This window comes from Odontesthes bonariensis, chromosome 10, assembly GCF_027942865.1.
Source record: "Odontesthes bonariensis isolate fOdoBon6 chromosome 10, fOdoBon6.hap1, whole genome shotgun sequence".
In the NCBI taxonomy this organism is placed as follows: Eukaryota; Metazoa; Chordata; class Actinopteri; order Atheriniformes; family Atherinopsidae; genus Odontesthes; species Odontesthes bonariensis.
In genome coordinates, this window is record NC_134515.1 from 6,836,170 (window position 1) to 6,850,683 (window position 14,514).

General features: G+C 38.9%; 1 protein-coding gene across 1 annotated transcript in view; it reads right to left on the reverse strand.

The window, feature by feature from the left end:
* Window positions 1-14,514, reverse strand: part of itchb (itchy E3 ubiquitin protein ligase b) — a 37,302-nt gene that overhangs the window by 7,311 nt on the left and 15,477 nt on the right. Inside the window, exons 11-22 of the mRNA XM_075476090.1 lie at window positions 13,808-13,877; window positions 12,865-12,955; window positions 12,592-12,720; window positions 11,424-11,496; window positions 9,830-9,901; window positions 7,129-7,217; window positions 6,850-7,009; window positions 6,571-6,704; window positions 2,511-2,651; window positions 2,181-2,301; window positions 1,978-2,082; window positions 1,553-1,649 (exon numbers count right to left, since the gene is read on the reverse strand). Of these exons, the coding sequence (XP_075332205.1) occupies window positions 1,553-1,649; window positions 1,978-2,082; window positions 2,181-2,301; window positions 2,511-2,651; window positions 6,571-6,704; window positions 6,850-7,009; window positions 7,129-7,217; window positions 9,830-9,901; window positions 11,424-11,496; window positions 12,592-12,720; window positions 12,865-12,955; window positions 13,808-13,877 (1,282 nt within the window). The remainder of the gene's footprint in view (window positions 1-1,552; window positions 1,650-1,977; window positions 2,083-2,180; window positions 2,302-2,510; window positions 2,652-6,570; window positions 6,705-6,849; window positions 7,010-7,128; window positions 7,218-9,829; window positions 9,902-11,423; window positions 11,497-12,591; window positions 12,721-12,864; window positions 12,956-13,807; window positions 13,878-14,514) is intronic.

A 14,514-nucleotide genomic window follows, 5' to 3' on the forward strand; every position in this document is an offset into this window, starting at 1 on the left:
TGAAGGATTTGAAGATAAACTTAATTTTCATATTTTTTAAACTGTCATATTTCAAAATTGGCCCAATATTTTTAAAAGATGACACATTTGGTAATAGCTGAAAGTCTTATGAACATTTTAAAATTTGAATGGTGTCTCTAGCTGAAAGTATGCTGAAGTAGTTAAGATTTGAAAGGATTTGAAGATCAACTTAATTTTCATATTTTTTAAACTGTCATATTTCAAAATTGGCCCAACATTTTTAAAAGCCGACTCATTTTGTAATAGCTGAATGTCTTATGAACATTTTAAAATTTGAATGGTGTCTCTAGCTGAAAGTATGCTGAAGTAGTTAAGATTTGAAAGGATTTGAAGGATTTGAAAGGATTTGAAGATCAACTTAATTTTCATATTTTTTAAACTGTCATATTTCAAAATTGGCCCAATATTTTTAAAAGCTGACTCATTTTGTAATCGCTGAATGTCTTATGAACATTCTAAAATTTGAATGGTGTCTCTAGCTGAAAGTATAATGAAGTAGTTCAGATTTGGAAGGATTTGAAGATCAACTTAATTTTCATATTTTTTAAACTGTCATATTTCAAAATTGGCCCAATATTTTTAAAAGATGAAACATTTTGTAATAGCTGAATGTCTTATGAACATTTTAAAATTTGAATGTTGTCTCTAGCTGAAAGTATGCTAAAGTAGTTAAGATTTGAAAGGATTTGAAGGATTTGAAAGGATTTGAAAGGATTTACCATTACTTTTAAAGGGAAAAAAAGTTGAACAAAAAGCTTAATATCTTAAAAAGTTGAAAAGTTAGAAATACCAAACGTAATAACAGAACAGAGCAGAAAGAGCTGAACATTTTGATACCAAATTTGTTGAAATAGCTGAAAGTATGCTGAAGTAGTTGAATGCCAAAAATCGGCGGAAGACGGAAGAACAATAAAGGGAAACAGGAACTTAATATTGAGAATGCTTAATGCATTCTCACAACTAGAAAGAGCTGTTCCTGCGAAACAGCTGTGAGAATGCATGAGCTGAATTACCTTGCTAAAAAATCTTAAGCTAAAAGATTTGAACATTTTAAAATTTGAATGGTGTCTCTAGCTGAAAGTATGCTGAAGTAGTTAAGATTTGAAAGGATTTGAAGGATTTACCATTACTTTTAAAGGGAAAAAAAGTTGAACAAAAAGCTTAATATCTTAAAAAGTTTGAAATACCAAAGACAATAGCAGTAATGTGCTGAAAGAGCTGAACATTTTGATACCAAAATTGTTGAAATAGCTGAAAGTATGCTAAAGTAGTTGAAGGACAAAAATCGGCGGAAGAATAATACGGAATAATAAAGGGAAACAGGAATGTAATAGTGAGAATGCATGCATTCTCACAATAAAGAGAAACAGGAACTTAATAGTGAGAATGCCTTAAAAGCATTCTCACAATAATAATCCGTAATAATAATAATAAAGGGAAACAGGAATTTAAAGGTGAGAATGCTTAATGCATTCTCACAATAATAATAAAGGGAAACAGGAATGTAATAGACAATTAATGTAATTATTACCCATGAGGTCAGCAAAGCCTCCTACAGGCAGGCGACATGTGCCAGTGACAAACTGCAGCAGCCTCATCCGCTTTTCATTGTCCATCTCCTTTATGAACTGTGGGAAAAAGTAGCATGCTGTTTAACACATTTAAATGTCAGGAGAAAGACTATACAACTCATTAAAGTGATCATGAGGAAGATAAACAGCATCAATCTAAATAAGTTACAGTTTCCAGGCAAATGATGGATTGAGAGTGGATTTTTAAATACAAAAGTGCATATTTGACTCGTATATTCAAAAATGTGTTGCCAACCTGGGTTAGCATATATTGACCAATGTATAAAAACAAAAAGAGCCCTATTCTGGAAGTCAATAATATAAAAAAATATATATTTATTACCATAAGAAATGAAACAAGTTATTTCTGCTGCTTCACACTGACCTGCCAGAACCACATGATCTGTTTACTGCTGCGAGCATAGTGTCTGTAGATGGTGTTTCTTTGCCAGTCCGCAAGGTCAATCTCCTGCATACCACACAGCATCACCTGCGACAGAACACAAGTCATTTAGAAATCAAGCACGGGGCTCCTTTGTGCTCTCTGCAACACCAATAATTCATCAGGAGCTCTAGCTTCAACCGTGCCTCTAGCTCTTTGGCGTCAAAGTATTGCAGGTACTGCTGAGGGAGAACCTCGTTGAAGCCCTCAAAGAAAGCTTGTGTCTGCTCTTCCACTCCTCTGGACATCCGCCACTCTGATACCAGCCTACAGGGGGGAGGGAAACCCAGAAGCAAACACACACTCCACCTTAGAAAACTCAAACAATACAAACTACAGTGATGCTGAATTTCTGGGAGCTTTTTTTTCCATCAAACCAAAATCGACATCTCTACTTATATTGGATATTCTGTGTAATGTTTTGGACGTAAAGATAAACTGAATCAAACGCTAAATCAAAAAGTCGTAGAGCCCACTTGATGTACTCCTCCTTGTTCTCCTCTGTGACTTGGATGTCACCTCCGTCCGGTTTCAGCTCATGGGTGGTGATTTCCCCGAGGATCTCCTTGTCAACGCAGAAGAACATCTCCAGGCCACACTCCTCAATGTCGTTGTTCCTGAAAAGCAGCACGACGTTAGGAAGAAATTAATCATTGCGTCAGCCCAACCAAAATCTGATTTTTAAAATGCACGTGAACATGTCAGTCCAGTTTTGAGAAGCTCGGTTTTGTACAATTTTGGTTTCACTTACACATCCAGATAATGCAGAAGGGGATCAAATCCCTCCTGCTTGTATGTGCTCAACTAGACTCAAAAGAGCTTAGGCACATGCTCCAAAGTTCCATCTTTTTGTAAAAACATAAAGGGATAAGTGCACATCAGGGTGCTTGCTCTTTTTCCAAATTAAAATTCCAGGGCCCTCATTTATCAAGCGTTCTTAGGAACAGATCTGTGCGTAAAGCGTGCGTGCGATCATTCCTGAGCAAAGTGTGGGATTTATGAACATGTACTTGAACTTAGAAATGTGCCTAAATCTACGCAGTTTTGACCATGCTTACGCACATTGCCTAGTGGTAGAATTACGAAACTGCAAATGGTGTTGATCGCTGCACAGGGGAATATTACAATGTTCATTCAATTGTTGCATTGCAGTATGTCTGACGGCATTTGGGTCCGCGTAGCCTATGCAATTCCAAAGCACGGTGCATTAGACCTACCTGGCGTTCATTGCATTTCATTCAGAGTGTAACAATAATTGTTTCACCAGAAGACCTGACAATAATCAGCTTAGTTTAATTGATATGGGTATAAAAGGCACACGTAGGACATGCCATTCAGAACGCAATATGGCCCATCTTGCATTGCTTGAGGATCTGGAAAACCGTGCGCTACGGAGGGAGCGCGTGTTTAGGGAGCGTGCAGATTTATTGGCAGAAAGTAGTGAGTGGATTCTAAGCAGGTTCAGATTTCCAAAACATATATTGCTCGACCTCTGCCGTGAATTGGGGCCATTTCTCGAGCGAGAAACTAAGCGCACGCAAGCCATACCTGTGCATATAGCCTACAGGTGCTGTCCACTAGCTTTTTGGCTACAGGTACGTTTCAGCGCGAGGTAGGAGATCGATGCGGCATTTCTCAGCCGTCCATGAGCCGAATTCTGCCCACAGTGTTGGATGCGATTATTTCTTTGGCCCCGACTTACATTCGATTCCCTTATGGGGGTCCACGCCAGGCAGCATTAAGCGAGGGTTTTATGGTATCGCGCAGTTCCCCAACATCATAGGAGCAATAGACTGCACTCACGTCACACTAAAAGCACCATCACAGCACGAATACAACCTCGTGAATTGGAAGGGGAAGCACTCCATTAATGTACAGCTTATATGCGACAGTGATATGCTGCTTCTCATTGTCGTTGCCCGATGGCCAGGGGGGGACGCACGATTCCTTTATTTTGCAGAACAGCTCCGTGGGTCTTCGTTTACAAGAAGGAGCTGTTGAAGATGGATGGCTTATTGGTGAGTGTTGCGCAGCATGTTTGCAACATTGGTTATATTCAGTGTTCGAACTACGGGGGGACTCGGGGGATCCAAGACCCCCTGAAACTGACACGAGACCCCCCGAAAACATGATTTGGGAAATGTTGGGGGGTCTCTAAAATATTGGCAAAATGTGATTTCCCCTAATGAGTTATGATTGCAGACGCGATGCGTGTGTGGAGGTGTGGAGCCTGTGTGCGTAATTGGCATAAAGCTGTGCTGTCCGCCGCGTATGATTCTGTATTGCTTCTCATGTGTTTTCGAGATCCGCGCTCCGAGTCAAGCGCTAGCAAGCAAGTTCCGGTGGCTTTTAAAGGGAATGTTGGTGCCATATATGGTTACTTGGGGGCGTTCCATGATGCAAATTAGTCTCCTCGTGCCCGCGCAAGGTGAACTGGCAGGTGTGGTATTTATCATTGCAGATTACCTACCAGTGTGCGTACGACCTGTCTAAGAACGTTTGATGAATGCCGATTTTTTTGTACTTGGGCACATTCTAAATTTCACTCATAAGACAGGATTTAGAAGGGATTCTACGCACTAATGATGAATGAGGGCCCAGACTTTTTTTAAAACTGATACTTTTTCCCCCAAGACCTTAAAGTGATACTCCGGAGTAGATTCAACCTGGGGTCATTTGAACCGTGATATCCAGCCAAGTAGCCCACCCGCAATTTTTTCGATATTGGCTGAACATCAGCTGAGTTACTGAGTTATCCCGAATAGCTTCGTACAAGGGTTGATGGATCCTGGTCCGTATCTCCAAAATTACCACACTAAAATCACATGCCATGACACCAAACTTCTACAGTAGCACAAATATGGTCTGTACTCACAAAGCGATGCATTTTGAAGTTTGAAAATAGTCCAGGAGTTTATTATCATCAACACAAGCCTGATAGCTTCTCTGCTGCTAAAGCTGCGTCGACGTCACTTCTGGGAGCTGGGAGCTTCAAAGTAAGATGAGGGTTGATCTACTACTGTAGACAACAAAGTATATGCTATATTCTACATGTTTTTTTATGAATTTTTATGTTGTAGAATTGTGAAATTATTTTATCAATGGAGAAATTGAGCAGCCTTGCTTTGTTGTCTACAGTAGTAGATCAACCCTCATCTTACTTTGAAGCTCCCAGCTCCCAGAAGTGACGTCGACGCAGCTTTAGCAGCAGAAAAGCTATCAGGCTTGTGTTGATAATAATAAACTCCTGGACTATTTTCAAACTTCCAAATGCATCGTTTGGTGAGTACAGACCATATTTGTACTACTGTAGAAGTTTGGTGTCATGGCATGTGATTTTAGTGTGGTAATTTTGGAGATACGGACCAGGATCCATTAACCCTTGTACGAAGCTATTCGGGATAACTCAGTAACTCAGCTGATGTTCAGCCAATATCGAAAAAACTGCGGGTGGGCTACTTGGCTGGATATCACGGTTCAAATGACCCCAGGTTGAATCTACTCCGGAGTATCACTTTAACTTTATGTACTTGTAACTTGTGTGCCTACTGCCTACTTCATTGGTTGAGATTGTACCAACTGTGTTTATTATAAATGTTCATTTTTATACGCTAGTATTCAATGAACAAATGCATTATTCAAAGTAAATTATGCTTTTACTGATGAAAACGTTTCAAAACATAAAAATCACAAGTACATGAATTTCACATCAAACAAGTGTCACAAAAACTATCTATAAAAAAAATGAATGGATGGATGAATGTATGTAGAATTCAGTCTCTTCACTCACATCTCATCCCATTAGGCTGATACAGTACGTGACCAGTTAGTAAAATTATAGTTTTATAGCCTACCTTCCTATTTCTCATTTCACAAAGCCTTTGAGCATACTGTAAAATTCTACCATACATTTATTTTCCATACTTTATTAACACATTGACTCCCAAGTCACATAAAACTACGTTTTTACTGCCCATGCGTTGGCTCCCAAACCGTAAAATACGTTTTTTTTTATGGATTCTGAATCTATACATTCTAATGCACATTCTGTGTGATTTTTGTAATTATGTGATGAACAGAACTGACATAGATGGCAGTCAAAAACTGGTGTCATCATCTGGACATTTTGATCATTACGCCAATGGCTTTGCGTCAACTCAAGAACAATTTTGATAATGCTGCATTGATTGTTGTGCATTTCCGCATTTTGTCAAATCGCACGTGTTGGTCTCCAGAGGGTGGCGGTAACAAGGACGGTAGTCCAGTTATATTGCCAAGCTGAGCTGTAACCACAGCAACATTTAAAAGAAAAACTCACAGAGAAAGAATAAAACTTATAAGGCTTCAAAGCAATCTTTTTTTATTGTGCTCTACATATTAGTATTGGGAGCTTCTCCTAAATTTTTCTAGTTTTACATAAAACTTCCCTCCATAAAGCACCGCAGCTCTGTTACAGATACCAGTGATACACGTCTTCAGCACTCGTGTTTTCAATCATTCAAAAATTAACTTAAAAACTGTACTTTGTGTACTCACTGTATCCACATGAGGGAATTGTAGAACTCAGGATCTATTGACTCCAGGTCTTTGAGGGTCAGCTGCTTGTTGAGGATGCGCTTGTAAAATGGCAGTGAGAAACCAGTGTCGATGAACTTCCCATGGAAAAGAGCCTGAGGGGTAAATACAACGCATCGTTGTTTGACTCCATTAAATGAACAAAATTGCTTTGTATATCTTTTCTCCTGACCCCTAAAACTATTCTTACGGGCATCTTTCTTGTCATTCTAATTTAAGATTATAAATTGAACAACTAACCATGGCAATGAAGCGTCCTATGAACTTGAAATACTTGAGGTGGTCAGGGTTTATGTAGGAAGCTGGGTTGATCTGAAGGCAGTAGTTATCTTTACCAGCATATTCAAACAGGCAGTACATTGGGTTCAAAACCTCATGAGACAACAGGAAGAACCACTCCCTGCCAGACAGGACAAGAGATAAATGAGTGAGAAATTATGCATGACGCTCAGCAGCTTTTTGAAAAGACAGCGTTTAAGGACATTAGAAACCTCTGACACAGAACTAATGTTTGCTTACCTAGCAACACCTCCATAGTCAAGGCCTTCCTCTCCAGGAAAGATGATCCATAACCTCCTTCTTAGATCCTGAGCATTGAAGCTCATTATCTAAAACGGAAACAGCACACATAGAATGAGATGCGATCGTTGTATTAGAGAAAAAAATTACTTGGTTGGATATTGTAGTTTCTCTCAACCTCCAGAGAACATTGAAAGAGTCGTCGATGCAGTTCTTACATGTTCTTTAACTATTCTTTTTTCTAGTTCTCAACCAAGGCAGGAATTTCACGAGGGCCATGGCCCTCGTGCCCTCCCACTTTAGCCTTGTGCCCTTGAAAATTATATCTGCCATAAGGCCACAGTGGCCTTGATGCCCTCTCTGACTAAGTTTTGCGGTTTAGCAGTCTGCCTCTTTTCTGACACGGCTTCAATGATCAATGAGCATCTGGTGGAGAAAAAAAAATAAAAATCAGCGGTGCGCTTGATTCGAGCCTGGATTTACACCGCTCAGACAGTCTATGATGACAGTTGACATCAGTCTATCTCCGCCCACCCCCTCACGCGTCCGTGTGCGTAGCCAGCTGATTCTCCGCTCAAGAACAGGCTGAGGTGAGGTAAGGTTTTGTGATGATCCTGTTTGCCGTTAAGTTTTTCATTTGTCCAGCTTTAAGTGTAATTTTATGGATAACATTACTATTTCTTGCTCGTATGGTAATACCATAATTATAATATTTTGAAGTGTTTTTGTTACTACTTGGATAAGTTACATTGCAGTTGTGTTCTTTTATTTTTATCTAGTGCTAGGCAGTTAGCTTACAACTAGGCAGTTAGCGCTGTGTTGTTAGCTGTCAAAGACCTCTGTGCAGACTAGGTTCATTTGCTGCTCGTTTATACCAGGGCTCTAAATAAACACCCGCCAAATGCGGGTGAAAGTTATTTTTGGCGTGTATTAAAAAAAACTCACTAGCCGGCTTGGCCGATGATAAATGAGGAACTTTACCATCTATTTCGCGGGACGCGCGAGCGCAGTTTCTATGGGAACGCATCCGCCGAGGCTGCCGTACTAGGGGAGTGGGTCACTCTTGGTTTGGAAATACGATAGACGCCGGTGTTCAGTCGATTTCTCCTACTTGTCGAGAATTACTACTTTGTGCATGCGCCGAGCCGATTTTCTAAGTTTCGTTTTCACGCCCATAATGTTTTGCTACCCTGCGTCTGATTATTTTCTTTTTTGGAAGACATGCAAAGTAATAAAACACTTATCGTATTATAACAAGCAGTTAGCTTAACATGCACAAATGGGGTGTCATTCAGCATTTGATTTTTGTATTTGGGACACTTCTGTCTTTATTTAGTTGACTCTGCTCCATCATTGTGAATGAATGCACTGAGAAGGGGGAGCATTATTTGACAGCGTGTTATTGGTACAAATACAGACACAAACACTAACAAAATGTGGCGATGGTTGGGACAGCCGGCCGTGAAGAGAAAAGATATGCCTGCCAAAGGAGGGGAGGAGGATGATATTTTGAATATATTGAATCTGGCATGGTGACAGTTTGCGCACACGCCGGCCACAATTTGTGAGAAAAGGGAAAAAATGGAACTGATTTAGATGGATCCGAAGACAGTTCAGAGAGCTCGGACGATGTTTAAGCATTTCACAATATCCATAATTAGTCTCTGCACATAGTTTTGTGTTTAATTTTGTGCATTATCTGCACTAAAACATGGTTAGAAAGTTGTTAAATATTTCCATTTTTGTAGATTCAGGGTTCACATGAATATAGATCAGTTTTAAAGTTATTTTTTTATGTACAAAAAATGTGACCCTGAATAGTCAATAATGTGTGAGAGTTGAGGAGTAATGAAATGTTAGAATAAGTTTTGTATGTACATAAGTTTAATTATTGTAATTATTTTAATTGGATATACATTCCCAATTTCACTGTAAAATGAATTTAAAGCTTTAGTTAATAAATTGATCAAATTAATTCAGTGGGTCTCATCTGTCTGTGGCTAGTGGATATAACTTATATCGCCCCATTTTCAAAACGCAATCAAAATACCCATTCACATGTCTTGTGGCATGCCTGAACTGTCCACAAAAAAAATACATTACACCCACTGGCCAGAACTAGCTTAGTTAGCTTAGCATAGCAACTGCCATTCACTTACATTGTAAGTGACGTCCTTTCAACGTAAGCCCACTACCACAGTCTCACAGTGAGCCAAACATGTCTGTGCTATAAGAATCCTGTGTAGTTTTAATAAAAAATTTGTTTAATTTCAATTTGGTGTCCATTGAATGCTTAATAAGTATATATAAAAGTATTGTAAATGCATATACAATCGTAGTCACTTCATATCATATGTTAAATCATTGTTTTAATTTATGGCCTTGGTGCCCTGGCTTTTGGCCTTTGTGCCCTTAAAAAATTGACAACTCAAAAGGCCAAGTGGCCTTGCTCCTAAAATGACGAAATTCCAGGCCTGTTCTCAACTATGAAAAATGTAAAAATGTTGCATGCAACAGGTTTGACCTCAGCTGACTTTGGTTTATTTAATACAATTAAATGATTATTTTTGCCACGTTTTACTTCCCCAACCTATTATATGTTATTCCGCATCAACATATTTGTCCTTATTTAATATCATCTCAGGCTGAGATTACCGTTCGAACTCTGAATAGCGCACATTAGTGGGTAGTAACCCTTTACCTGCTGGAAGGAGTCCTCAAACAGGGTTTTTCTGGTTACTGTGATCTTGATGTGCTGAGGCATTGATAGTTGCTGGGGAAAAGGGGAAAAAGTCAGAGGCAGCTAGTAGGAAAATGTACTTTCAGTTGCAAAGCACACAGCGGGTCTGACTTTACGTGCACATTTTTCTTGAAATACCAAATAATGCGCTGGTTGTTAGTTTGTCACCCGTCTTCCTGTATTATTCTTCCTTTTTGTGAAGTCTCACAAACATTCTACTTTTTTTTTTTTTTGTTTTGTTTTCTTTGCAAGTCATTTCCTAAGTGAACCAACAGTGTTGACAGACACAGCCATCAAGTCCTGAAACAAGCCAATTCTGATATTTCTAGGTTTTATTGATTTATATCCATGTTGTTAGTCTGACTGGAAGTGACAGGTGAAATCAATGTTTGTTTTAATGATCAAAGGCTACGTTTCAGTGATCTTGCTCTCTTTTGCTGCAATGAAATTCTATTTTTTCTTTTTTTTTTTTTTTACAAGAGGGAATAATCCTCTTGTCACCTTTGAAATGATCAGACTTTTTAGATACTACAGCTATGAATCATTTGGCATTTAAATGTTGTTGCACACACATGTACACTTCTCTGTGTATACTTAAAGGGGAACTCCGGGGCATTTGAAGCGCAATCCCATTGTTAGAGGTTGTCAAATACTGACAGTAGGACACAGACTGGTGCAAATCGGCGCTCCCTGTGCGGCGATTGTGCTGTTTGCGCAGCCTGTCATGCTAGCCAAATACGTGGTGGCCAAGGGGCAAATTCTAAACCTTCCATGTAAAACAACAACTTGCACACTGCAGAAACCTCACACCACTTTATAAACCATCCGACAATAAAGTCACAAGCCTTACCATCAAAACCATATGCATGGTTCTCACATTACTGGCATGGGGACGTTACAAAACAACTTTATAAACAGCATGTCACTTACCGGTTGTTGGTATGCGCGCGCATGTGAAAGCCCAAAAGAGTCGATGGACGATAATCCCATATACAAAACAATTATCTTCTCTAGAAAAACTGCGTTCAAGTATTTAAAACATTACAACAATATTACTGGGCATGTATTGTTGTAATGTTTTAAATACTTGAACGCAGTTTTTCTAGAGAAGATAATTGCTTTGGATATGGGAGTATCGTCCATTGACTGTTTTGGGCTTTCACATGCGCGCGCATACCAACAACCGGTAAGTGACATGCTGTTTATAAAGTTGTTTTGTAACGTCCCCATGCCAGTAATGTGAGAACCATGCATATGGTTTTGATGGTAAGGCTTGTGACTTTATTGTCGGATGGTTTATAAAGTGGTGTGACGTTTCTGCAGTGTGCAAGTTGTTGTTTTACGTGGAAGGTTTAGAATTTGCCCCTTGGCCACCACGTATTTGGCTAGCATGACAGGCTGCGCAAACAGCACAATCGCCGCACAGGGAGCGCCGATTTGCACCAGTCTGTGTCCTACTGTCAGTATTTGACAACCTCTAGCAATGGGATTGCGCTTCAAATGCCCCGGAGTTCCCCTTTAATCCTGTCAGTCTGTCTAGTGTTGTGACTCTTACCTGGCACCAGAATTTGAAGTACTGAACTTTGGCCTTGAAGTCTCGAACATATGTGATCTGTGGTCCATTTTCACTGTGGCAAAGAAGTAAGGGAATAAGACATGAGATATCTCAAAACATATCTAATATTACCTTCAAATATTTATATTCAACACTAACTATTACTATGTGTTACAGTCTTGTGTGCTACTGCCACTGTCCTGATCCTAAACATGTGTTTGTAGGGACAATATCAAAGTAACAAATTTAGAATTAAGCTGTTACAAAGGATTTTACAATACAATGGCCTTTTAAAATGGTGAACATCTTTAAGGTTACAGTGTCAATAATGCTACAGTTCCTGTCAGCATATATTATCACAGCGTCATACCCTTAACCAAACCAGTTTTTCCACTACCGAAAACAAACCTAAGTGACGCCACCAGAGACAAATAAGTCACTTGTTAAGTAAGAATGACAAAACATAAGAGAGTGCTGTAGGTGACCCATTAGTCATTTCAGGATAATGTGTCACATATTCTAAAAATATAGATGTTAGGACAATGATGGCTCTATAAATCTGCTGAAGCACAGCTAACTTGTATAAAAGCGCCATCTGTAGAGTTGCAACATTAGTTGTTAAATTCAAGCTAAATTAAATACACCAGGATGATCTAATTTTGAAAGGAGTTGTTTGAAGCAAATCTTTTGTTTTGGTAACAAATTTATAGATTAATCTGAATGAGTTGTTCCATTTTAAAGCACAAACAATGTGTGGAATCTTATGAGATCATTCTTTACTTCCTGGCATGAAGACCTGTTGAAAAACTTCTCAGGACCAGAATGTCATTGCAAATGAATGCAGGCAAAATATAATGATCATATTGGAACTGCCATTAATGAAATGTGTTTAATTATTTTTTCCATTAAGACCCTTACCTGACAAAGAAAATGTCACCTATACTTTGCGGTGCTCATTTAATCAATCAGTCATAGCAACATAATTCAACTTATGATGCACGAACCTGCTGACATTAAATCTGTTTGTTCTGGTTCAACATGTTATTATTCCAATTAGTAACTTGATTATTGACTATTTGCTTTAGTGGGCTAGCTTGCTCATGTCTTGTGTGACTCTCAGAAGTCCTAAGCTTTCCAGAAAGCAGACATAATATAGTGGAAGACGTACAGTGAGGACTTTCCGGTGCGTGGGTCGATGTAGGTGGTGGTCCTCCTGTTGTGGTCGACAAAATAAGGAATACCATCTACGGTGAACCTCATCTCCCAGCCTTCTGGAAGTGGCTTCTCATTCAACAATCTGAAAAATGGGATTAGAACACCATTTGGTGAAAGACATTATGGACAAAAGGGTGACCAAATACACCATAAAAACTTGTGACAACGTGTGACTTATGCAAATTCAGTAGTTCGGTAATGACATCAGTGGAATTAGCAAACACACCCTAACTCTTGTGTTCGAGGGTCCTCCCACTGTGTTGTACGGGTAGGGTGATGTACGAAATAAACTCTCCCATTGGTGTCCGTTCTCTTTTCTGAAAAGACACAGTGAAACAAGGCAGTTATCAGGTCATGCTATCATTTATCATCACATCTGTAAATATTCATCCACTTAAGAGTCAAATCAGGGTGGCTACAAACTAAATCACAAACTTTCAAGTCCTTACATTCAAAACACTCAAGATTGGGAAAATGCAGGCTTAGCGGAAGACATTTCCTTGAGGCTTCCTGCAGTTCACAGAAAGCACTACAAACATGCACTTGTCTGCCACAATTAATGATAATACCGAATGGTAACAGATGGCCTTTAAAAGGATTAGATTCAATGATGCAAGCGCCCCACTGCAGATATCAGCAGCACAATTTATAGAAAAAGTTCAGAGTAGCATGCTGCTGCTTGCAAATAGTCATTAAAGAGGAATGAAGTAGAGTCTCAACAGGTCCCACAGAAGGATAATCCAAATGTAATAATAGTGCAATGAGCAAAACTACTGGTAATAAAATCTGAAATTTCAGTGACATGGTGTTTGATTGTCGATCTCCTGTGGTTTTAGTGCACAGGAGCAAGGTAAAACTGTTCTCCTGTTGAGTAAACAAACATGCCATTTATCATCTCTATACATTTTGATATTGCATATTTTCTATATACTTGCACTTTGTTTTATGTGAAAAGGCATGGTATCATTAGTGGGATCATGATTATCAAGAGTTTTTATCCCCTCAACTGGCCAAGATGTCTAACTAAACTAAAAGGATTCAAGTTTAATGATGAATTACACTAGTGTTTGAACTCATTGTGACAGGAAGCTTTGGTTTGGTTAATGACACCTCAGAAGCGCGTTTGCTATGATTAAAAAAAAACTAAAAAAAAACCTTAACCATCTTACCCCATCCATGTGGCAGAGTCCCGAGAGGATCAAACTCCTGTTTCTGAGTGGCTGAGACCTGGTCTTGTGCCTGCACAAAAGTTAGTAATGAATCAAAAAGCATTTGTAGCACTTATGTCAAGTAATCAATCTAGCTATCTATCAATCTATCTATCTATCAATCCATCTGCCAGACCACTCACAGAACAAATGTTTGGCATTGTGGTGAACCATCTCTGGCCCTATAGTTGGGAAACCCCAGGCGTACAGGACACAGTTTTCAACAATTTCAAAATATCATTTAAATATTCATATTCTGACTCTTAAGACCGCAGGAAGCTTTTCCACTTGGCTCAATATATCCCAAATCCCCTCATCCAAGAGGGGGCAGTAGCATCTTGTGTCTGTTTTAAATTCCTGAGGGCCAGAAGATCACAGCCACTCAATATTTGTCTTTTTCCTCCACCGACTCAGGTTTCTCTGGATTCTCTAACTTTTTTAATGACATTATTTACCATACATGACAAAATACATGACAAATTAAATTGATTAAAATTAAATTTCCATATGAAACAGCAATTCAAACTCTTTGGAAGATTAATATTTATAGAGCAAAAGAAGTCCTATTCAAAACAAAGATAAATCTGAGTCAATGAAAATGCTAAAGCTCGTTTGTCACGTTTTTAATAAACAGTCATATTATTAAAAAAACTGTTTATTGGAAAACA